Here is a 25,899-nt window from a genome sequence, read left to right as displayed (position 1 = left end):
CTTATCCCTGACCAGCTTACAAATAAGTGAGACTCACACTATGGTTATTTTATTTGGCTTTGACAATTACTGGGGGATAATCTCTAATCTATTTTTCCAACTGCTGACCTGGCTTCTTTCCCAGCAGTGTTCCCCCAAGTAATTGCTGTTTCTCCTGCCGTGTGCTCATGGTCCATCTCTCCTGGCTCTTGTTCTACTCTCTCCAATGCTCAACAAGGAAACCCACCTACCTCTGATCCCTGCAGTTATTAGCTGTAGCCTTTGTTGTTTGTTTTTGTTATTTCGAGACAGGATTTCTGTGTAGCCCTGGCTGTCCTGAACTTTGTAGACCAGGCTAGCCTTGTACTCAGAAATCCGCCTGCTTCTGCCTCCCCAGTGCTGGGATTAAAAGCGTGTGCCACCACGCCCGGCAGCTGTAGCCATTTTTTTTTTTTTTTTTTTTTTTTGGTTTTTCGAGACAGGGTTTCTCTGTATAGCCCTGGCTGTCCTGGAGCTCACTTTGTAGACCAGGCTGGCCTCGAACTCAGAAATCCGCCTGCCTCTGCCTCCCGAGTGCTGGGATTAAAGGCGTGCGCCACCACGCCCGGCTAGCTGTAGCCATTTTTATTTAACCAAATTAAGTTTTAAATTAAGGAATAAAGTTTGTACAACAAAAGCTGGTAAGCATGAGAATTTAATCATAGGCTACAGAATTTAGCATTACAATACATATCAACACTGGCCCCTGTGTCAGCCTGCAGATAATTGGCACCATGCCTAGCTCAGAGCCTTTATAGAATTTTCAGGGACTGGGCGGTGGTGGTGTGAGGTGGCTCTAGTAAGTAAAGGCTGCGGAGGCTGAGCCTGAGGATCTGAATTTGATCCCTGAGACCTGGGTACCTGGGTTGTAGTTTCCTACAACTATAATTTTTAACTGTGATAGCGTAATACATTAGTGGTGAAAGATTCTTGCCTATGAACTTGAGCAGTTATCGAAAGATGTTAGTGTTAAATTTCATTTAAGCTAGGGATTGACTTTACGATAGGCTAGTACCTTACCCCTAAGAATCATTCTGATTCTGAACATTTTTGTATAAACTACATTTTGGGATGAAGCAGGAGAAGCCATACTGCTCAAGGGTAGCAGCGGAAGGCTCTGTATTCCCTGACAGCTTCGTTTCCTTGACGACGGCTGTTGTGGCGACCAGAACATCCTCCCATTGGCTGCTGCCGAGCGTCTAGCGCTCCCCTCTACCGACTTCATTGGTCGGCGCTCCACAGTCACGACACGTCGTAAATGAAGTGTCGCAACGCGGAGGCCTCCAGTGGCTGCTGGTCCACGGACGGGGAGGCGGCCGTCAGCTCAGGCCGCGATGGCGAACGCTCCGGGGCCAGAGATCCGCGAGAAGTTCCAGGCAGCGCTGGCCCTGTCGCGGGTGGAGCTGCACAAGAACCCGGAGAAGGAGCCGTACAAGTCCAAGTACGGCGCGCGCGCGCTGTTGGAGGAGGTGCGCGCGCTGCTGGGCCCGGCGCCCGAGGACGAGGACGAGCCGGCTGCTGACGATGGGCCGGGCGACCAGGCCTTGGGCGCGGGTGAGCCCCGGGAGGCTGAGGGCCCCGGAGCGCAGCGGGCGCTGCGCCTCGCGGTGGTCGAGTTCCACCTTGGTGTGAACCACATCGACACGGAGGAACTGTCTGCCGGCGAGGAGCATCTGGTCAGGTGCCTGTCGTTGCTGCGCCCCTACCGCCTGTCGCTCGGCTGTGTGTCTCTCTACATCCAGGCGCAGGTGAGATGCTGAGGCGGGAGTTCTGCATCCAAAACGCTCCTCCTGGCTGCGCACGTCTCTCAGTTGGTTCAGTCCCCAGCATTGCACAACACCCGGCCTGAAATTCCAGTACTAGGGAGGCTGCGGCAGGAGGATTGCTTTGGGTTCTTGGCTAGCCTGGGTTTCATAGCGAAGTTTAGTCCCTTTTAATTTGTCATAACACCTACCCTCCATCTGCCTACCAACTCCCTCTGAGTTCTCGCCGCCTACTCCAGCCTCACTTGCTACTTTCCGTAATCCTGGGCAGAAAACCTAAGCGTCCGAATCAGCGCCTCCCAACCCAATGACAAGCTTAGTTTCATTCTGTGAAGAAATAATCCAACGGGATTCGAATGGAATGAACAGGACAAGGGATCGCAAGAATGATCCAATCTTAAATGTTGTTGTTGTTAATGGCCAAAATCTTAAAACTTTATTCTTTACCACATTCATCTTGTTTGCTCAGCAAGGAATTCGTACCTTTTCCTTAAACTGTCTCGACAACCTTTTAATAACTTTTTATTTTTTGTTTGTGTTTAGACATCCATTTGTGTCTGCAATGCTTAACTTCGACTGTCTTCACCTCCTGAGTGCTAGGACCCCCTCCCCCTTTTCCTTTCAGAGTCTTGTAGCCCAGGCTGCCTTTAACCCATGATCCCCCCACCTCAGCCTCCCTGCTGAGGTTATCGGAACTCTTGTTTGGACTAACTCTATCTGGTCCAAACTGATCTCACCTTCCATCCTTTACATTTTTATAAGCAGCAAGTGCGACTTTCTGCTCTGGAGAACATAACATTTCAAAATTCAAATAGTGGGTAGAGTTTTCCAGGCCCTTGGGTGTAGCTCAGTGGTACAGCATTTACCTAGTGCTCCAGGTTTCATCTCCACACTATGGGGGAAAAAAGACAGATAATGTCGGACTCTGTTGTGCCAGGTTACTTTCTTAGGGTTATAGATGGTTTCATCCTCCAGTCCAGATATGTGTACCAGGGAATATTTACTAAGCTTGATTGTTGGGTAGGTAGGCCTTTCAGGAAAGTCTCAAAACTTAGAAGAAAATGGTATGCCATATTCTTTTATGATGGCTCAATAAAATTAAAAGCCAAATACTAACAGGCACTGCCTGTCCCTTTTGCTCACAGCTCCAGCAGGTGGCACAGATAGGGATATTTTCCATGTTTGTTTGGGAGCTAAAGACATTAGTAAGGGGTTCAGTTCAAGCAACACTTCAGTGTGATGGTGGTGCACGCCTTTAATCCCAGAAATTGAGGCAGGAGGATTTCTGAGTTTGAGGCCAGGCTGGTCTACATCGTGACTTTCAGGACAGCCAGGGCTACACAGGGAAAAAAATCTTGTTTCAGAAAACCAAAGGGAAAAAGAATAAAGTAACCTTCTTCATTGATTCCTAAATTAAGCTTTAACCCTGTGTTGACTGGATTTGGAATCAATCAAGAGATGCCCCTTGTCATCTGGGAGGGTGTTTCCAAAGAGGTTAAACTGTGAATGTGAGTGGCTGCCTCCCTTGGGTAATACCAGCAAGTGCCGACATTTCCCTCTACTGAGTGTGGATTCAGTCACCCCGGCCACACTGTGCTCCTTCCACAACACAACAATCTCTCCAAACTGAGAGCAAATAAATCCTTATTTTAAAAGTTGATTTTTGTCAGGGTATTTTGGAACAGCAACAGAAAAGTCAAGTTTTGTTTTGTTTTTTAAAGAAGTTTAAAACCTTTTGAGGTCTTGGAGAGGTGGCCTGGGGTAAAGGCACTCTTCGCTTGCCCTGGCAACTTGAGTTTCATTTCTAGGACCCGTATGTTAAAAGGAGAGAATGGACTCCATTTGTAATCCTCCATATACACACCTCAGTATATGTAGGTACACACAAAATGGATGGATATTAACATGCAGCTTTTTGAAAGGGTATCTGCAGTGTATACTGTATTTTATTGATTTTCAAATGCATGCTTGACATCTTGGTGCACCTAAAGTAAGAGTACCTCATGGAGGGCTAGAGTGCTTCAGAGCACTGGCTGCTCTTCCAAAGGTTAAGGCTTGGATTCCAGCACCCGTATGAAGGCTCACAGCCACCTGTAACTCCAGCAGATCCTATACTCTCTCTGGCCTCCACAGTACTGCATACATGTGTTCCGCAGACACACATGTAGGCAAAATACCCATACACTAACATAATAACTAAAACTTAAAAATAACTAAGTAGTGTTGTTTGCATATGTAGTAATGGTGTACCTAAGAGCTCAGTTCAACAAACAAGAAAAGTAAGTATAAGGTAAATGTTATGCTAAGATGCATAGAGCCAGGGCAAGTGGCCCACTCCTTTAATCACAGCACCCGGGAAACTGAGGCAGCTAGAGCTCTGAGTTCCAGGCCAGCTTGGTCTGTACAGGAAGATTCAGAACAGGCAGGGCTATGTATTAAAACCTTGATTTTAAAAGATGCACGTACACACACACACACACACACACACACACTCACACACTCACACTCACTCACCCTACCTGATAAGGTATATCAGTAGTATTCCTGTACGTAAGTCATAGCTAGTTACAATAGTTTTGAAAGTACTGAAAGGGAGGAATGGTCTGTTTCAGGTTTAGTCCAGGCTGGCTTGGCCGCATGGACTGTGGCTGTAGTAACAGACAGCGGGACAGCTCACGGGCAGGAAGCGATGTGGTGAAAACAAAGAGGGCCAAGCCTGCCGTTACAAACGCTGACTGAGACTGTGACTCACCCTCACTGGATGCGTCCAGTTACCGTGTCCCCTTTCTCTGATCTCCAGAATAACCTGGGCATCCTGTGGTCTGAAAGGGAAGAGATCGAAACCGCCCGGACCTACCTGGAGTCATCGGAAGCCCTGTACAGTCAGTACATGAAAGAGGTGGGTTACTTGCAGATAAAAATGTAAATTTGGATAAAAACTAGTCAAGAAACGGTGGGCTGTGGAGGTGGCTCCCTTTATAACGTGCTTGCCTTGCGAGCATGAAGATCTGAATTTGACCCCCAGGAGCCATAGCAAGGAGCTGGGTGAGGTGGTACAAGTAATACTTGGAATGCCGGTGCTGAGTCAGAGACAGGGACAGTGGAGCTCAGGGTCCAGACAGCCTAGGCAACTCAGCAAGTCCCGAGCCAATGAGAGACCCTGGCACATAAAACGAGGTGAGGAACACAAGCACGTGCACACACAGGAATTTCCTATTTATGAGATTAATGGGATTTATCAATATACCCAGAAACTTCTCTTTAGAGGTGTCTGAAATTACTACTGCATATTGAAGACAGCTTCTTAAAACTAATCCTTCTGTACAGTATAATGGCAAAGATAGTCTTAATATAACCCTAAAGGGAATATTCTAATGTTCCCCAAATAGACCATTTGAGTACTTTTGTATTAATTTATTTTAGATGTATTCATTTTGTGTGTATGATTGTTTGCTGTGTGTATATCTGTTCACTACGTGCATGCCTGGTGCCCTTGTAGGTCAGAAGAGGGCATCTGATTTCTTGGATCTGGTTACAGTTTTGAAACCACTGTTTGGGTGCTAGGAACTAAACCCAGCCAGATCCTCTACAAGAACAGCCAGTACTCGTAACCACCGAGCTGTCTCCAGCTCATTTTTGTACTTAGATGACAGATTTTACTTTGTTTTCATTAAGGACAGCAGTGCTTTGAGGGAAACAAACTACCTGCACAACGCATCTGAAATCTTTGTGGCGGTGGTGTGATATCAGAAGCACTCAAAAGATTTGTTAAGCCTCAATAGGCCATGGAGGCTCTTATAATCCCAGCAACTTGGAGGAGGAGTTCAAGACCAGCTGTGCCATCACCAAGACTGTCTTAAACCAAGCCCCAAACCTTAGCAGACCTGGCTTCAGGCTTTTCTGCAGCAGTTCTGGGCTGGGCCTGAGAGTTTGCTTTTTTTGCAAGGTCACCTTTATGCTGCTGTTGCGATTATTGTATTCTGAGAGCCCTGTATCAGGGAGCCTGTTCTGAGAGCCCTGTATCAGCAAGCCTGTTCTGAGAGCCCTGTGTCAGGGAGCCTGTTCTGAGAGCCCTGTATCAGCGAGCCTGTTCTGAGAGCCCTGTGTCAGGGAGCCTGTTCTGAGAGCCCTGTGTCAGGGAGCCTGTTCTGAGAGCCCTGTGTCAGGGAGCCTGTTCTGAGAGCCCTGTGTCAGGGAGCCTGTTCTGAGAGCCCTGTGTCAGCGAGCCTGTTCTGAGAGCCCTGTGTCAGGGAGCCTGTTCTGAGAGCCCTGTGTCAGGGAGCCTGTTCTGAGAGCCCTGTGTCAGGGAGCCTGTTCTGAGAGCCCTGTGTCAGGGAGCCTGTTCTGAGAGCCCTGTGTCAGGGAGCCTGTTCAGGGCCATGTTTTTCCTGATGATGTTCACCCATGTCTGAAATGCAGCGTATGCATCTCTGTATAAGAAGCACATAGTGGGCTGGGCTAGACCCACTGCAGCTTCCAATCTCCCCACGGGGTGCAGTTCAGGAAGGGCTGACCAGTTTCAGAGGCTCTGCAGAACTCAGATGGAAATTCTCACTTCAGGAGTCACAGTCCTCAAGATGGCAAACCAGCCAGTGACCATCTGCCTCTCCTCTTCTTCTCCAGGAAAGAAATTATCAATGCACAGTATTTTTCTGTGAATTATCACTGTTGCTGTTACTGGCTTTAAAACCCATTAATGATATGCTACTTGTTTTTGTTTGAGACAGGTTTCACTGTGTAGCCAGAATTGGTCTCAAACTTGTGATCCTTCTGTCTCCAGCTCAGGAACAGTGAGTGAGGTACCAGTTCTGCCTACGAGACAGATGTCAGCAGCGCTTTAGTTCATAAACAGTATTTAGAGTACCTACAGACACTCTTTATAGGTAATAACTCCCTTAACCATTGTTACTGTCCTAATTTATAGAGTGCCCCCTGAAAGCAGACTGTTTGTAATAGCATGTGCTAGGCTTTGGGTTCATTGCCAAGCACCACAGAAGCCATAGCAAGGACAGACTTGTTGGGACTGTCCTCACAAAGGGTCAGCGTTTGTGCCCACACAGAAGCCTTCATGTTGTAATGGATTTGTGCATAGTCAGTAATTGAGTCACCCTGAAGCCGTATGAAGGATGTGCTATGATTGAAACATTTTCATAGATGAGGAACCATCATAGATAAGAGATTGGCTCCTAACACAGTAATCATTGTGACCCCTGGTTCTTACTTAGCTATTGAAACAGTAATGTTAACACTTAATGAATCTTGAGTTTGAGGCCAGCCTGGTTTACAGAGTAGGTTCCAGGACACCCAGGCTACACAGAGAAACTCTATTTCGAAAAATAAAACAAAGCAAAACACTATCCTTACTTCCCTGAATTGATTTTCATTAGTATTGACAGTTTAAGCACCATTACCCAAGAAGATATAAATCACTATTTTTATACTTTTGTAGATTTTCTGTTTTATTTCATTTACTTGTGTGTACACCGCACTATATATGCATATGGGGTTGGTTCTTTTTCCACCCTGTGGGCTCTAGGGATTAAACTCAGGTGGTCAGGCTTTGCAGTAAGGTGGTGTTTGTGAGCCTATTTTAGCTGTTTTGTTTGTTTGTTTTCGAAGCAGCATTTCTCTGTGTAGCCCTGGCTGTCTTGGAACTCACTCTGTAGACCAGGTTGGCCTCGAACTCAGAAATCCACCTGCCTCTGCCTCCCAAGTGCTGTGATTAAAGGTGTGTGCCACCACCGCCTGGCGTTTTGTTTTGAGATTAGAATTACATCATTTCTTCCTCCAAAATTATGTAGGGTTTTTTTTTTTTTTTTTTTTTTTTTAAAGATTTATTTATTTATTTATTACATGTAAGTACACTGTAGCTGTCTTCAGACCCTCCAGAAGAGGGAGTCAGATCTCATTATGGATGGTTGTGAGCCACCATGTGGTTGCTGGGATTTGAACTTCGGACCTTTGGAAGAGCAGTCGGGTGCTCTTACCCACTGAGCCATCTCACCAGCCCCGGGTTTTTTTTTTTAAAGATTTATGTATTTTATGTATTTGAGTACACTGTAGCTGTACAGATGGTTGTGAGCCTTCATGTGGTTGTTGGGAATTTAATTTTTTTTGTTTGTTTTTTTTTGTTTTTCGAGACAGGGTTTCTCTGTATAGCTCTGGCTGTCCTGGAACTCACTTTGTAGACCAGGCTGGCCTCGAATCAGAAATCCGCCTGCCTCTGCCTCCCAAGTGCTGGGATTAAAGGCATGTGCCACCACGCCCGGCTGGGAATTGAATTTTTAAGACCTCTGTCCTGCTCACTCTGGTCAACTCTGCTCGCTCCAGCCCAAAGATTTATTTATTATTATATGTAAGTACACTGTAGCTGTCTTCAGAGACACCAGAAGAGGGCGTCAGATCTCATTACGGGTGGTTGTGAGCCACCATGTGGTTGCTGGGATTTGAACTCAGGACCTTTGGAAGAGCAGTCAGTGCTCTTACCCGCTGAGCCATCTTGCCAGCCCGAGGGTTTTTTGTTTTGGTTTTTTTTCTTGTTTTTTTTTGTGTGTGTTTTTAAGATTTATTTATTTATGTTTATGAGTACACTGTAGCTGTATAGATGGTTGTGAGCCATCATGTGGTTGCTGGGAATTGAACTCAGGATCTTTGGAAGAGCAGTCAGTGCTCTTAACTGCTGAGCCATCTCTCCATCCCTTGTTTTACCTGTTTATTTATTTTTAAGATAGGGTTTGTTTGTGTGTGTGTGTGTGTGTAGTCTTGCTATAGACCAGGCTGGTCTTGAACTCATAGAGATCTGCCTCCCTAGTGCTGGGATTAAAATCATGCGCCACCATTGGCTGGTTTATATAGGTTTTTAATAGAGCCTTTTTAGTAGACAAAGCAATATACAAAATACTAATTATTCAACTAAAGCCAGGTATGATGGCTCACACCTTTACTTCTGGCACTCAGAATACTAAGACAGTAGTATTGATGGGAATTTGAAGCTACCCTGGACTACATAGTGAGTAGTTCTAGGCTAGCTTAAGCTGTAGAGTGAGACCCTGTCTTTTTAGAGATTGATTGATTTGTTTATTTATTTATTCACTTATTCTTATGTGCATGGGTGTTTTGCCTGCATTTGTGTGAGGGTGCTAGGTCCCCTGGAACTGGAGTTAGAGATAGTTGTGAGCTGCCCTGTGGGTGCTAAGAATTGAACCTGGGTCCTTTGGAAGAACAGCAGTGCTCTTAACCCCTGAGTTATCTCTCCAGCTCTATCTGAAAAAAAAAAAAAAAAAAAAAAAAAGCAATTGCCTGCCCATAGTTCCAGGAAAGAAGACCATGAATTTGAGGCCAGCCTGAGTTTCAGAGTCACATGGTAAAGCTGTCTCAGACAAAGACAAAGGTCATTTCTGCAGTCCCTCCAGAAGAGAGCGCTTGGTGTTTGTGTTTAAAGTTATAAGGAGCTATGTTCTTTAACCACAGATTGGGAGCCCGCCTCTTGACCCGACTGAGCATTTTCTTCCTGAAGAAGAGAAACTTACTGAACAAGAGAGATCAAAAAGGTTAGTCTTCACAGATAGCACGGGGATACCTCAGAGTCTCACTAGAGCTTGCTCAAGACTACACACTTGGAGCTGGAGCTGGCTCAGAGGTTAAGAGCACTAGCGGCTCGTGAGAGGACACGGGTTCAATCCCAGAACCCACATGGTGGCTCACAACCATCTGTAACTCTGTCTCCAAGGGATTATGCTGTCACTGGCTTCTGCTGACATCTATAAACATGTGGCATTCACATATATAAATATACAGGATAAATAAAATAATTATTTAAAACTTTAAAAGATAAGCTGGTTTCTTAACTTGATGTAAATCCAAAAATTAAAAATAAATAAATAAATAAATAAAGAAGAATGCACTCATGGTGTCTGCTGCTTCGTAGTGCTCCTCCAGGATTCGGTGTGGATGCTTCTGTGCATAAAACCTCCATTTGTCAAGCCAGGCGTGGTGGCACACGCCTTTAATCCCAGCACTCGGGAGGCAGAGGCAGGCCGATTTCTGAGTTTGAGGCCAGCCTGGTCTACAAAGTGAGTTCTAGGAAGGACAGCCAGGACTATACAGAGAAACCCTGTCTTGAAAAACCAAAAACCAAAACAAAAAAATCCCTCCATTTGTCGCTTACAAGCTCCATGATTTTGTTCAACTCTGAGACCCAGTTTTCTTGTTTGTCAGATCTAAGGGCCATGTGCAACACAATTATGTATGAAATTTTCTTATAAATTGTAAACCATTATGGAAATGTCAATTTTTTTTCTTCACAGATTTGAGAAGGTTTATACTCATAACCTGTATTACCTGGCTCAAGTCTACCAGCACATGGAAATGTTCGAGAAGGCCGCTCATTATTGCCACAGCACACTGAAACGCCAGCTTGAACACAATGCCTACCACCCCATGGAGTGGGCCATCAACGCCGCTACTCTATCACAGTTCTACATCAATAAGGTCTGTGTCCACAGCAGCTACTCAGCGGCCTTGACAGTGGTCAGGCTGGGGCAGGGCAGGACTTAAAGCTGGGTGGAGAATGCAGCTAGCTGCTGGGATGCTTGAATGCATGAATGCTTGGAATCTTTAAAAAAAAAAGATAATGGTTGTATTTATCATTGAGAATTTCATGCAGTGTTCTGGTCAGGATCCTTCCCCTCCCCCTCCATTTGAATCTTTGAGTGCTGATTTTTGTCATGCCCCCCTGCATGTTGCTGTCCCCTCAAAGGACAAGTTACCTAACAGCAGTTCAGTTCTGTGTCAGCACACGGACATTTTACTTCTGGGATGTCTTACCTTCAATTGCACAGTTTTATCTTCCTGCAGATAAAATTTTATCTTCGTGTAATGCTAATCTTACAACGATGAGAATTTGTCTGAGGAAGTTGGCAGTTAAATGTGGGCTTTGATAAAAGCATGTGATGAGTTTCAGTTACTTTTAACAATTAGCTGCTCTCCAATAATCAGTTTTGATGTTAAAAATATGTGCTGAGTTGTAGAGTTCCAGATTTTATGACAAACTTCTGAACTGTCCCTTTGGGACAAATGAGAGCGTTAGAGCTGCTTATCCAAATCACTTCGCATTATGTATTTTGAGTCCATGTTTTCCAGTCTTTTTTTTTTTTTTTTTTTTTTTCGGTTGTCTGAGACAGGGTTTCTCTGTATAGCCCTGGCCGTCCTGGAACTCACTCTGTAGACCAGGCTGGCCTCAAGCTCAGAAATCCGCCTGCCTCTGCCTCCCAAGTGCTGGGATTAAAGGTGTGCGCCACCACTCCCCGGCAAGTCCTTTAGTCTCTAATACTAAAATCCTTTGGGGTTTTTTTTGTTTTGTTTTTTTTTAATTTGTGTGTGTGGTGGAGGAGGCTGGGTGTCACTGTGTAGTCTTGGCTGGCCAAATTGGTTATCTGTAGACCAGAGTGGCCTTGAACTCCAAGAGGTCAGTGTGCCTCTGCCTCCCAGAGCTGTGACCATGTACCACCACGCACCGCAATGCTCACTGGTGTAGCTCTCATTCCTAAAGCTCTGACACTGGGTAAATCTTAGCCTACCAGCATCACATCGCTCTCTCACCCCTCAGTGGCCTGCACCTTCCCCTCAGCCTTTTCCTTCTAAGCCTTTGTTAGTTGGTTCTGCAAATGTGCCCCTAAGTTATGTCACAGAGTGTCACTCAGAAAAACTTTTAGCAGAAGAGAAAGGGCAGCGGTGACTGCGGCATCACTTCTAAGAGTTTGGTCTTAGATCAAGCGTGTAAGTAAGGCTTTCTGCATTCAGTCATACCCAGCCCCTATAACTCTGTTTCATCGTGGTCATCATTTGGAGGCCCCTCTGCTGTCCCCCTCCCTCCAGCTGTTGGGGCCCCCTTGTTTATCAGTTTTTTAAAAGATTTATTTATTTATTTTATGTATATGAGTACACTGTAGCTGTACTGATGGTTGTGAGCCATCATGTGGTTGCTGGGAATGAAGATTGCTCGCTCCGAACTAAAGATTGATTTATTATTACATCTAAGCTGTCTTCAGATGCACCAGAAGAGGGTGTCAGATCTCATTACGGATGGTTGTAAGTGTTTGCTAGAATTTGAACTCAGGACCTTCAGAAGAGCAGTCAGTGCTCTTAATCACTGAGCCATCTCTCCAGCCCCTGTTAATCAATTTTAAATGTCCTTGTTCAGTACAACTTTAATTAACACCTAAAACTCCATGGATATTCATAGTACAAAAATGTCTGGATACTGGCACTGGATACCATGTGCCTTTGAAGTTGCTAAACATTTCTTTTGTGGAGCATGTGATAATTTTCATGAACTCCCTTGGACCCCATACTTTTTGGGTTTTTCTACATCACAACTAGCTAAGTTCTGTTACATAAAGAGAGCTTGCAGCCATGGTTGAAAGTGATGTTGATATTGTTACCACGGGCATCTGTTTCAGTTGTGCTGCTTGGCGAGTCCCATATTAACCAGCTACCCAGAGGGCACAAGGCCCTCCCTCTGTCTTTAGCAGTGGCTGCTCATAGAAAGACAATCTGGACAGATCCAAAGTGGTACCATGGTTAGGAGCCTGAGCAGAGCCAAGTAAGTTACTTCAGGTGACCTGCGGCTGCTCATCCTGTTGGTGCTCGTGACACCCAGCTGGTCTCAGTGATAGCTCTGAACTCAGTGTGAAGGAGCACGACCACTATTCAAGCTCACTGACAGGAAGCAGGCATTCTCTAACGAGGGCACCTTCCATCTGTGGCAGGTTTCATTCTGCCGGGTGATCCTGCATGTTCATGACAGATAGCAGGTGTTTGGGGCTGACACAGAGATGTTTTTAAAGTGTTGAAGACATTTTCTGGGCCTAGATTTGAATCATGAGTTCTTTACAGGCATTGGCAAAGTAGTTCCAGAAAATTTATCTGTAGAAATCTGTTAACTTGGAAATGTAAGGCAGGTGTGGTGGCGTACACCTTTAATCCCAGCACTTGGGAGGCAGAGGCAGGCAGATTTCTGAGTTCAAGAGACCAGCCTACTCTACAAAGTGTGTTCCAGGACAGCCAGGGCTACACAGAGAAACCCTGTCTTGGGAAGAGAAAAAAAAAAAAGAAGAAGAAGAAGATAGACTAGTGAAAAAGATAGGACTTTATTCCTAGTTTTTGTCTGAGTGGTAGAAATAGAAAAGGGGAATTTTGGGGGGTAGGAGTGGGCTGGAGAGATAACTCAGTGGTTAAGAGCACTGACTGCTCTTCCAGAGGTCCTGAGTTCAATTCCCAGCAACCACATGGTGGCTCACGACCATCTGTAATGACTTCTGATGCCCTCTGCTGGTGTGTCTGTAGACAGTGGCAGTGTGCTCACATATATAAAATAAATAAATTGAAAAGAAAGAAAGAAAGAAAAAAGAAATAGAAAAAGGATCTCTAAACCTCACACAAGTCCACAGTCCTCTAACAGTGTGTAAATGGTCTAAGGATGGACTGTGTATGGCACTTTGGCTATTGAGGCTGAACCTGAGGGCGTGGTGAGCTGATACCACACAGGACACTCTGTGTGTCTATCACAGTGCAGAGCACTGTGACTGGGTGGACTGTCAGTCTTCAGTCACCTTCCCATCGGAGTGTGGGACATTGTTAGTTTATTCTCTGGGGTAGCTTTTCTTTTAACAGATAATACTGTTCTCCACCACAACTCTACAAGACCCCTTTAGTGGGGAACTTTTCCTGATAGTATAGCTTTCCCCATATTAATAAATATAGATGCTGCTAGTTATAAACAAGGCTTTGTCATAGTTACATTTGTTATTGCTTATTTTCCCAACAGCTCTGTTTTATGGAAGCCAGACATTGTCTGTCAGCTGCTAATGTTATTTTTGGTCAAACTGGAAAAATACCAGCTACAGAAGACAGTAAGTTTGCATGTACATTTCATTAGAGGGTTTCTCACTCAGATGATCTTGCCTGTGTTGGCCTTGAGTTCACGATCCTCCTGCCTTAGTGTCCTAAGGGTTCCAGTGACAGGCGTGTACCACACACAAGTTACTACAGGTTAAAAACATATCTGGAATTCTGAAACTTTGTTAACTTTTTTTAGATTGGTTTCTTTTATTTTATGTGTGTGAGTGTTCTGTCTGTGTGTGTGTGTGTGTGTGTGTGTGTGTGTGTGTGTGCGCGCGCGTGCACGCGCACCTATATATACATGGTGCCTGCAGAGGTCAGAAGAGGGTTCTCATCCCACAGTACTGAGTTAAAGATGGTTGTGAGCCACGGTGTGGGTGCTGCAAACAGGACCAGGGTCCTCTGCAAAAGTAGCAAGCGCTCTTAACCATGAAGCTGTCTCTCCAACCTCAAATCTGAAACTGATTTAAGCTTTAGAAAAGCTATAAGAATACAATTACCATACACCTTCCCCTAAATCCACTGCTGTTTTTCATTTGTTCCTTTGTTTGTTTGGGTTTTCTGTTGTTTTGTCTTGGTTTTGCTTGGTTTTTTTTAAAGATGGAGTTTTTCTGTGTAGCCCTGGCTTCCCTGGAATTCATTCCTTAGACCAGGCTAGCCTTGAACTCACCTGCCTCTGCCTTCTAAGTGCTGGGAGTAAAGGCTTGCACCACTACTGCCGGGCTCTGCTGTTGGTAATATTTGTGAATCTGTACTTATTTGTCTTTCTGACCTAGTTGAGTGGAGGTTTTATACGTTAGGCCTTTTTACAAATGTAATACTCCAATGCATGTTTTCCTAAGAGTGAGAATATCTTCAGGCTAGGCATAATGGCTCATGCCTGGAATTTCAGCACCCCAGAGGCTGAGGCAGGAGGAGTGCCACAAATCTTAGGCCAGCCAGCCTGGGCTATGTTTCAAGTTTCAGGTCAACCTAAATAATAGAGTAAGGTGAGCTCGCGTGCGCGCCTGCCCTCCCTCTCTCTCTCTCTCTCTCTCTCTCTCTCTCTTTCTCTCTCTCTTTTGTGTGCACGTGCGCACACGCGCGCAGACACACACACGCAGATTCAAGACATGTAACAGCAAGCCGTCCTGCCTGCAGTGCGTATTCTGTCTCATCAGCTGTCCTGGGGTTTGTGTGATGTCTCTGTTCTCCATGACTGACATTCTGGTCTCTGCACTGCTGGCGTGGGCTGTCTTCTCATCCCGTCTGTCTGAGAGGTTGGCTTGGGTGCTGCTTTGTGTGCACGTGATGCTGAGGACTGAAGTGAGGCCGTGTGTATGCAGGCAAGCCCAGCCCAGCCCGAGGCCGGGAGGTGTGGGAGGAAGGTAAGAAATGACGGGGCCACGGCTCTCCTCATGCTCTGTCCCACACAGAGCACTGTGGATACGGCATCTGTCAAAATAATTTGGCAGCTTTTATTTATTTGTTTGTTTGTTTGTTTTGTTTTGTTTTGTTTTGTTTTTCGAGACTGGGTTTCTCTGTGTAGCCCTGGCTGCCCTGGAACTCACTCTGTAGACCAGGCTGGCCTCGGAACTCAGAAATCTGCCTGCCTCTGCTGGGATTAAAGGTGTGCACCACCATGCCCAGCTTATTTAAATACTTTAAACTGTATAAACTGTTTGACCTAGTAAATTTCATTTCTAGAGATCGGTCCAGATTCTGGACAGATGTACATACAGAGATCTGTAGCCTAGAATTGTTCATAATAGGAAGAATTGGAAATAGCATATCCCCTCTGCTGGAAGAATGACTGAAACAGGAAGCATCTGTTTGATTGTGTGTAATGATGTATTAAAAACACAGCTTAAGGGGCTGGAGGGATGGCTCAGTGGTTAAGAGCACTGACTGCTCTTCCAAAGGTTCTGAGTTCAATTCCCAGCAACCCCATGGTGGCTCACAACCATCTGTACAGCTACAGTGTACACATATACAATCAATCAATCAATCAATCAATCTTTTTTAAAAATACAACTTAAGAGTTGATAAAGAATATATATGAATCTTATTTGCTTCATAATATATGAAGAAAAGCTACTAAAAGTGAACTATACATTGTGACGGTAGTTTTTGTTTTTTGTGGGCTTTTTTGTTTGTTTTTTTGTTTTTTCAAGACAGGGTTTCTCTGTATAGCCCTGGCTGTCCTGGAACCCACTCTGTAGACCAGGCTGGCCTCAAACTCAGAGATCCACCTGCTTCTGCCTCCCAAGTGCTGGGATTAAAGGTTTGTGCCACCACTGCCCGGCTATTTTGTTGTTGTTGTTGTTCTCTCTCCCTGGCCGCACTCACTCAAGACCAAAGATTTATTTATTTATTATATATAAGTACACTGTAGCTATCTTCAGACACACCAGAAGAGGAAGTCAGATCTCATTACGGATGGTTGTGAGTCACCATTGGTTGCTGGGATTTGAACTCAGGACGTCTGGAAGAGCAGTCAGTGCTCTTACCCACTGAGCCAGCCATCTGTCCAGCCTGTGATGGTAGTTTTTACCTGCAGATGAGACATAAGAAAACAGGGAGCATCTGCAGCTCAACACTGAGTGCCGCGCGGCCGGGGCCTAGGTAGGCCTCTGCTTAGTGAGGGTCGCTGAGAGCAGAGGACAGTGCACAGTGCAGACGACATGACCGTGACCTACAGTCCTGTGTGGTTTTAGCTCCTGAAGTTGAAGGAGACGTGCCAGAGCTTTACCATCAGAGGAAAGGGGAAATAGCAAGATGCTGGATCAAGTACTGCCTGACTCTGATGCAAAACGCGCAGCTCTCCATGCAGGTATGCACGTGGAAGTGGCCTGCAGCTTCAGTGAGGCTCATCATCAGGCCCACTATGTGTTTTGTTGTTTTGAGTTTTACTTTGTGTGTGTGTGTGTGTGTGTGTGTGTGTGTGTGTGCACGGGCATGTAGAACACGTGAGTGTTTAGGTGCCTGTGTGTATATGCAGGTTTGGGGGCATGTATATGTCTGCCTGTGGACAGCCTGGGTTTTTAAGACAAAGTCTCTCACTGGTCCTGGGACTAGGTGATTAGGTTGGGCAGGGTAGCCCAGCAAGCCCCCGGGATGCACTTATCCTGCACCCTAGCACCTGGGTTATAAGTACTTGATACCGTGCTCAGCATGTTTGTGTAGGTCCTGGGGATCCAACTGGGGTCCTCGTGCTTATGGCTGGCACTTTCCTGATGGAAGTCCCTCTCCAGCCCTACTCGCAGTTTTTCATTGTAACAGTCTCTCTGTAGTCTAAGCCGGTCATTCCTCAGCCTTTCCTCAGCCTCTCCATCCTCCTTCGGTCTCCAGGTGCTGGGATAATGAGTGTGCACCACAACTGGTAAGGACCATACAGAACACCACCTCATTCTGGAACCCTTTCCTCAGCTAGGCTGTCAGGACTATGGAGGATGGGGTCAGCATCAAATCCCGGTTGTCACATGATTGTCCCAGTAAATAGTGGTTATTTTTAAAACTAATTGTTGAATGAGCAGGGTTTTTTAATCCTCCACAGATACCATCTTGTTTCTTGAACTTCATAGTCTTAAGTCACTTAAATTCTATTTTGTAAGCCAGGCATAGTAGCACATGCCAGCACTCAAGAGGCAGAAGCAGGAAGATCTCTGTAAGTTTGAGGCCAGCCTGGTCTACAAAGTGAGTTCCAGAACAGCCAGGGCTACACAGAGAAACCCTGTCTCTAAAAGACACAGCAAAACAAAAACCAGCCAAACAAATAAAACTGAGTAAGGCCTTCAGAGATTGCTAGGGGCTAAAAGCATTGGCTACTCTGCCAGAGGACTGGGGTTCAGTTCCCAGCATTCACACAGTGGCTTACAATCAAATGTATCTTAGTTCCACGGGATCCGATGTTGTCTTCTGGTCTTTACAGATATCAGGCACCAACCCAGTACACAGAAATCTATGCACATAAAATAAAAAATAATTTTAAAAAGAAAGGAAGAAAGAGGAGATGGGATTTGGTGTGGTGGCACAAGCCTTTCACCTGACCTAAACAAGTGACTAAGAGCATACATGAGACCCTCCTCATGGTGCTCCTGTCTTTTAGTCTTTCCCGAGTTTGTGCTGTGATCCTGTTTGGAGACAGGCTCTCTGTTTAGCCCTGCTGCTATGGTGGTCCAGCCTGGCCTCAGATCTGTAGCACGCCTCCAACTCAGCCCTCCTAGTGCTAGGATCACAGAGCGGACCACCACACACGGCCTAATTAGTGTTAGACTGCAGGTCCTCAAAGGCAGGGAGTAGTTCTCACTCAGTTTTATGTCTTTGCAGTGTTGCCTTTTGGACTGACAAAATCTTAAAGGTTCAAAATCTTAAACATGGCCGTTAAGTGCAGCAGTTAAGTGACGCACAGCTCCAGAGCTTAAAAACAAAACAGATGATAATGCCTGCTTAACTTTGTTGTTATGAGAGTTAACATATAAAGGCCTCAGAAAGTACCTAAGCAGGACTAGTGAGTTGGCTCAGCAGATAAAGCTACCAAATCTTGAGGTCCAGTACAGTAGAAGGAGAGAGCCAACTCCTGCAAGTTGTCCTCACATGTGCCATGGCTCCTGCGAATGCACGCATGCACACACGCACGAACAAACTCATCTGAAATATACCGAGTCCTTATTGAATATTAACTGTACCTTAATCATTCTTACTAATCTACGTGGGACCCTAATTTCTAGCCACCAAGAAGAAAAATAAAATAAATTACCTATTTAAAAAAAGAAAATAAAGTTTTCTGTTTTTGTGCTTTTCTTTTTTTCTCTGTGCATGGAAATAAAATAATTTTAATTGTAAATAATATAGAACTTATAAAGCTGTAAAAATAATAAACCAAAAAGCTTAAGTTTGAGAAAAGATCATTTTGGGAAAAGAACATTAAGATAGGACATTCTGTGGGCTGGAGATGTGGCTTAGGTAATAGTGTACCAACTTAGCATGACAGAGCCATGGGTTCAGTCCCCAGCACTGCATAAATACGGTGTGCTGGTGTGGGCCTGTAATCCCAGCTCTCAAAGGGAGGCAGAAATATCAGGAATTCAGAGCCACCCTTGGCTTTGTAACAAGTTCCAGGCCAGATTGGCCTACAGGAACCCTTACCTCAAGAGACTTGAAAGGCTGTGGGTGCAGTAAGGAGAAGATGTCTGGTGCAGGGTAGGTGGCACGTGGGTAGGACCTCGGCACTCAGGCTGTGAGAGCCAGCCTGGGTCTCCCTGGGCACCTGAAAACAGATGCGCGCACACACACACACACACACACACACACAAGTAAAAATAAATCTTTGGTGAGAAAAAAGGTTTTCAGATCTCAGTGGGCCTGTGGTGTGGCTCCTTAGAGGAACACTCACCTAACATGTTCAGAAAAGATCATAACCTGCTTCAGCTATGATGCACTGTCATTATTTTTTGATTTTTATATATATTTGATTTAGTTGATTTACTTTAGTGTGTGTATCCACGTACATGCATGTGCATGTGTGAGAGGTCAAAGGACAACTTGAAGGACACTGTTCTTCTACCATGAGGGTCCTGGAGAACAATCTCAGGTTGCAGGATCCGTGGCAGATACCACCATGTAGTATGTGCTGGCCTGGAACTCACTGTGGAACCCAGGCCTCAGCCTTGCTGGGACGGCTTAGCTAAGAGAACTGAAATTACAGATGTGAGCCAGCCACCTCGTGTCAGATCTTATCCTTAGGTTGGCAATTTGTTTGTAACCATCAGTGTACACCAGGCTGGCTTTGAACTCACAGAGGTCTGCCTGCCTCTGCCTCCTGATTTTTTGTTCTTGTATTTCCTTTATTTTATGAATATGAGAAGTATACGAGCATGTCTGTGTACTATATGTCTGCTGGTGTCCAAGCAAGTGAAAAGAGGGCATTGGATTGTCTGGATTTTAATGATGGTTGGTGGCCTCGGTGCTGGGAGCTGAACCTGAGTCTTCTGCAATAGAGCCATCTCTCCAGCCCCAACTCTTTGTTCTTTGAGATTGGGCCTTGCTGTGTACCTGCAGCCAGCTTTGAAACGTGCTGTTTAGTCCAGGCTAGTCCATTCTGCAGTCCTCCTGCCTCTGCCTCCTAACGGCTGGGATTACAGGTGTGTTCCAGAGCTTCACTGTGGTTTCTCCTCTTCATTTAGGACAACATAGGAGAGCTTGACCTGGACAAGCAGTCGGAGCTCAGAGCTCTACGCAAGAAGGAGCTAGATGAGGAGGAGAGCGTCAGGAAAAGGGCTGTGCAGTTTGGAACTGGGGAGCTGTGCGACGCCATCTCTGCAGTGGAGGAGAAAGTGAGATACTTGAGGCCCTTAGATTTTGAAGAAGCCAGGGAGCTTTTCCTGCTGGGTCAGCACTATGTGTGTGAGGCAAAGGAGTTCTTCCAGATCGATGGGTATGTCACTGACCACATTGAAGTTGTCCAGGACCACAGCGCTCTGTTCAAGGTGCTCTCGTTCTTTGAGGCTGACATGGAGAGACGGTGCAAGATGCACAAGCGCAGGATAGCCATGCTAGAGCCCCTGACTGTGGACCTGAACCCACAGTACTACCTGTTGGTCAGCAGGCAGATTCAGTTTGAAATCGCACACGCGTACTATGACATGATGGACTTGAAGGTCGCCATTGCTGACAAGCTCAGGGACCCCGACTCACACATTGTCAAAAAAATAAATAGCCTGAATAAGTCGGCACTCAAGTACTACCAGCTCTTCCTAGACTCCCTGAGAGACCCAAACAAAGTCTTTCCTGAGCACATCGGGGAAGACGTCCTCCGCCCGGCCATGTTAGCTAAATTCCGGGTAGCTCGTCTGTATGGCAAAATCATCACTGCAGATCCCAAGAAAGAGCTAGAGAATTTGGCAACATCTTTGGAACATTACAAATTTATTGTTGATTACTGTGAAACTCACCCCGAGGCTGCCCAGGAAATAGAGGTTGAGTTAGAACTTAGTAAAGAGATGGTCAGTCTCCTCCCAACAAAAATGGAGAGGTTCAGAGCCAAGATGGCCCTGACCTAAGCCTTGGTCAAAGGAAAGAGACGTGCAGCTTGAAGCCACTCCCCTCCCCTATAGCAAATGAGGCCCAGCCCCACAGTCACCTTCGCCAGGGCCAGAGGGATGCACTCTGGGCTCCAGAAGCAGGCAGGTACCCGAGTCTATGCTAGGACCTTAAGCACCATAAATTAATAATTTATACCTAATTATGTAAGTTGCCTTGCTAAAGTGACAGGTGTTTTGCATTTTCGATCGCTTGTTTTCCTGTTTAAGTATAAACATCTCCTGCCTAGAGTTCTAAATGTTAAGTCCTTGCTGACAGTACTTGTTAGATTTCATACTAGGAACAACACTGGGTAGTGTACCTGGTAGAAGAGCCTGTTGCTGTGTTGAATGTGAGAAAGTCACTTCAGATGTCATTCTTTGTAAAATACTTACTTTCTTAAACTCCAAATAAATCTTTCCCTTTTGAAAATACTAAAAACTTAATAATGTTGTAAAATGGCTTAATTATAGGACTGAAGAACTTGCACATAATAAATTTACTTGTTTCAACTAGTAATTACTTTTATTACCTCTTTTTTCCTTGTAAGAATGGTTCTCTTTTTTTTTTTTAAGATTTATTTATTATATTTAAGTACACTGTAGCTGTCTTCAGACACCAGAAGAGGGGGGTCAGATCCCATTACCGATGGTTGTGAGCCACCATGTGGTTGCTGCGAATTGAACTCAGGACCTTTGGAAGAGCAGTCAGTGCTCTTAACTGCTGAGCCAGCTCTCCAGCCCATAAGAATCGTTCTTTTAAAAAAAGGTGTGTGGGCTGGCAAGATGGCTCAGCAGTTAAGAGCACTGACTGCTCTTCTGAAGGTTCTGGGTTCAAATCCCGCAACCACATGGTGGCTCACAACCATCTGTAATGAAATCTGATGCCCTCTTCTGGTGTGTCTGAAGACAGCTACAGTGTACTTACATATAATAAATAAATCTTAAAAAAAAAAAAGGTGTGTGTGTGTGTGTTTGTGTGTGTGTGTGTGTGTGCATACCAAGTGCATGACTGTGGATCATGTGCCTGCAATGTCCCTGGAGGCCAGTAGAGGGCATCAGACTCCCCTGGAACTGGAGGTACAGGCAGCTGTGACTGCCATGTGGGTACTGGGGGCCAAGCCCTGGTCCCTAGAAGAGGAGCCAGTTCTAAGCCATCTCTCCATCCTGTTTTCTTGTTACAAAAAAAAAAGAAAGAAAAAAAAAGTCTTATTTTTGACACGTTAAAGGTATTGCCTTAGAGAATAATATTTTAATGTTTTTATTAGTACATGTTAATTATTCACAGTTGATTTCACTTTGGCATTTTGATACATATTCCAATCACACTGATCCTGTTACCTTCTCCTGCACCCCTCCCTCAGTCTCCTTCCTCAGAGAAGACTATTTCTCTAATAAGACTGTACAGTGAGGAAATATCAAAATAGACAATCTTGCTGGGAGTACTGTCGCACTCCTTTAATTTCAGTACTTGGGTGGCAGAGGCACCAGAATCTCTTGAGTTCAAAGCCAGCCTGGTCAACACCAGGCGTCAGGTGGAGGAAGCTTTGTAGGTTGGGGACAGTTTACATTTTATTCTAGGCTCAATGGCTCCTAGAATTTTAGCAAGATGACTGGCCAATCTAATTGGATTTGTTTGCTTGTTTGTTTGTTTGTTTGAGACAGTGTTTCTCTGTGTAGCTCTGACTGTCCTACGACTCATTCTGTAGACCAAGCTGGCCTTGAACTCACAGAGAACCGCCTGTTTCTGCCTCCCATGTGCTGGGATTGAAGGTGTACACCACCACCTCATGGCCCTGATTGAGAGTTTTTAGGAGACCAGCTCCTATGGGCTGGGAACATGGCCCAGATGATCCGCGCTTGTCCAGCATGCTCAGAGTCCCGAGCTCAATCTCAGCACCGCATACACTAGATATGGTGTTCCTTCCCTGTGCTCTTAGTGCTCAGGAGGCTGGAGAAACATACGTTTGAAGTCTATTTGAACTACCCACTGACTGTGAGGCTCGGGCTCTATGAGGCCCTCTCTGGAAGAGCAAGAAGGAGCAAGAACAGGGGCTTCTGCAGGGGATGGGTTGATACAGTTGATCCAAGTCGGAGACAAGACGGTTTGGACCAGGATGATGGGGAGGGAAGGTCACCCTCTGGTTTTAAAGCAGAAGCCACGGGCCATGCTAAAGGTTTTTAAGGGGGAGGAACCAAGAGCCACAGTGGAGGCGGCACACAGACAGAGCATGTTTTAAGTGAGGCCTGTAGGGTTAGAAGCCAGAACTCTGCTTAGGTCACGTTGAGTTGAGGAAGTTAAGCCTGAGTTGAAACAACCTCTGTTTGATAGCTTTTCATGAGAGAGACCTTCCTTAAAAGGGAATGGAGGAAGCTTAAAGGAGCCATAGAGGGCCGGGCAGTTTCTTGAGGACACAGATGTGACAGGGAATCTGTTCTTAAGGGAAACTGAAACGCACCTCCCTGTCTGTTTCAAGTCTTGCTTTTACTGATGTTGATGTGTATGGGTGATTTTCATGGGTGTCTATGCACCACGTGGGTACAGTATCCTTGGAAGTCAGAAGAGGGTGTCAGACTCCATGGAACTGGAGTTAAAGATGGTTGTGAGCCACCACGTGGGCTCTGGGAATCAAAGGGTCCTTTGCAAGAACAGCAAGTGCTCTTAACTGCTGAACCATCTCTCCTCACCACTCCCCTCCCACACACACGCACGCCAAGCCTTTCCTGATACGGTCATTTTCATAACCTCATTTTAGTGTCTGCTTAACAAGTACCTGCTGGGCTTTGGATATGCCACAGCTCACTGTCTTTTGCCTTTGCCTCTCTTCTTTCCCGGCAGTGCTAGCTTGATTTCAAAGGGGAAAAGGCCAAATAGTACCAGCAGTGACCGGAAAACTGGTCTTCATTCCTTTGTCACTTGCTCTCTGTGGCCCTTCACACTGGGACACGTCTCTGGTTGGCAGTAGAGATCCCATCCTGTATTCTCCTGACACACTCGTCCTGAAGGCACTGGCTGCTTCCCTAGAGAGCCCTGTCTCCCATGTTCTGTTCTCAAAGCCCCCTGACACTCACAATACAGAGGGCAGCAGAGAGCTGGTGTTCATGGGGTTTAAACATGCTATGAAAATGGGGCAGTCGGTGAGTGGCAGGCATGTTTGAACCACAGATCTCTTACAAAACTAAGCTACTGGTCCTGCCAATTCCATGAGAATGGACCTTGAGAAAAATTCCTCACAAATGGAGGGGAAAATTGACCTGAAATTCCACATTATCTAAACCATAATTAAAACCATATGAAGAGGATTTTTCAGTTACCAGTTTCATTTCTTTTCTTTTTTCTTTTCTTAAAAGATTTATTTATCTCTTGTGAGGCTATGCCAGTGCCTGGCAAATATAGAAGTGGATGCTCACAGTTGTCTATAAGATGGAACACAGGGCCACCAATGGAGGAGCTAGAGAAAGTACCCAAGGAGCTGAAGGGATCTGCAACCCTATATGTGGAACAACAATATGAACTAACCAGTACCCCCAGAGCTTGTGTCTCTAGCTGCATATGTAGCAGAAGATGGCCTAGTTGGCCATCATTGGGAGGAGAGGCCCTTGGTCTTGCGAAGATTATATGCCCCAGTACAGGGGAATGCCAGGGCCAGGAAGCAGGAGTGGGTGGGTTGGGGAACAGGGCAGGGGGAGGGTGTAGGAGACTTTCGGGATAGCATTTGAAATGTAATTGAAGAAAATATCTAATAATAAAAAAAAAAAGGAAAAAAAGATTTATTTATTTTGTTTGTGAGTGCTCTATCTGCATGTACACCTGCATGCCAGAAGAGAACATTGTATTATAGATGGTTGTGAGCCACCATATGTATGCTGGGAATCGAACTCAGGACCTCCAGAAGAGCAGACAGTGCTCTTAACCACTGAGCCGTCTCTCCAGCCCCACCAGTTTTGTCCCTAAGTAGACATTACATGTTACCAGTCTTTCCATAACCACTTTTCATTTATTGGGAACAGTTTCTAATCATGAGTTGTGAAAACAGAACCCTCAAATCTTTGGACGACAATAGTATTTTTTTTTTTAAACGGCCCAAGACATATGGGGATGCATTTCTTTTCCTCTTTTTGCTTGTTTTTAGCCTTTAATGGCTGAGTCATCTCTCCAGCCCTGTGTTTTGTTTTATTTCATTAGTTGGTTTGATTTGACTTGATTTTTTTGGGACACATTCACTCTCTAATCCTGGCTGGCCTAGAACTCACCCTGGAAACCAGACTGGCCTCTAATTCACCCTGTAGCCCTGGCTGGCTTCGAACTCACAGAGATAAGTGCTGGGATTAAAGGAGCGTGCCACCATGCACAGCTACAGTTATTTTTCATCATCATTTTGACATGTTAGGGCCTTCCGTGCATTAAGCCCAGTGTCCGTTGTACTGTACCTCCAGACCCTATTAGCATGTTTAGGAAAAACTAGGATGGAAAACAGTTTCAAGAAAGTAACCCAAGCCAGGTTGTGGTGGTACATGCCTTTAATCCCAGCACTTGGGAGGCAGAGGCAGGTAGATTTCTGAGTTCCAGGACAGCCAGGGCTATACAGAGAAACCCTGTCTTGAAAAAAAAAAAAAGTAAGTAAGTAACCCAAAACTGGGCTGGAGGTAGAGATCCTATTGTGCACAAGGTTGTAGGTTCAAGTCCCAGCACTGCACAGACCTAGTGTCGGGACATATGCCTACACCCCAACACTTGAGAGACAGAGACAAGGGGAATGGGAGCTCGAGGTCACATTTGGCTGCACAGTGAGCTTGCCCATAACTTTAGGCTCTTCAGGCGGGTCCTCCCTTTCTCAGGAAGGTCATGACCCAGTGTTACATGTTTATCTACCGGAAATGACAAGGTTGTATAATGATGTTCTATGTAAAAATGAGGCTCGAAAATACAGTTAAGAAAACCTGAGGTTGCCTGCTGGGTGTGGTGAGCTGTTGGGTGCACTGTGACCTGCAGCTGTCGCCACCAGCTGTATCCGTGCCGAGTTCTGGCTGGCTTCCTTCTGAACGTCTCACTTGGGGTCCCTGAGTGTCTTCCTTCATCTTTGCTGTTATCAGCAGACTTGTCACAATCAGTGATCTCTGATTTGGTCACCCAACAGCTGTTCTGCAGAGGCTCAGAA

At 45.5% G+C, this 25,899-nt stretch overlaps 1 protein-coding gene across 2 annotated transcripts; it reads left to right on the top strand.

The window, feature by feature from the left end:
* Positions 1-663: 663 nt before the first annotated feature.
* On the top strand, positions 664-21,260 carry Kifbp (kinesin family binding protein). Of its 2 annotated transcripts, none has more exons than XM_006514192.4 (7): positions 664-1,766; positions 4,582-4,680; positions 9,252-9,331; positions 10,088-10,271; positions 13,609-13,693; positions 16,379-16,494; positions 17,013-18,442. In XM_006514192.4, exons 1-7 carry the CDS (start codon positions 1,353-1,355, stop codon positions 17,022-17,024), a joined length of 990 nt encoding a protein of 329 aa, XP_006514255.1. In that variant the 5' UTR covers positions 664-1,352; the 3' UTR covers positions 17,025-18,442. The 2 variants fall into 2 exon arrangements, with proteins under 2 accessions (XP_006514255.1, NP_082473.2); NM_028197.2 differs by lacking the exon at positions 17,013-18,442 and adding an exon at positions 19,847-21,260 and having other exon boundaries at positions 1,273-1,766.
* The last annotated feature ends 4,639 nt before the right edge of the window (positions 21,261-25,899 follow it).

Source organism: Mus musculus, chromosome 10 (genome assembly GCF_000001635.26).
Source record: "Mus musculus strain C57BL/6J chromosome 10, GRCm38.p6 C57BL/6J".
Classification (NCBI taxonomy): domain Eukaryota; kingdom Metazoa; phylum Chordata; class Mammalia; order Rodentia; family Muridae; genus Mus; species Mus musculus.
This window is presented reverse-complemented; position numbering and strand designations above follow the sequence as displayed.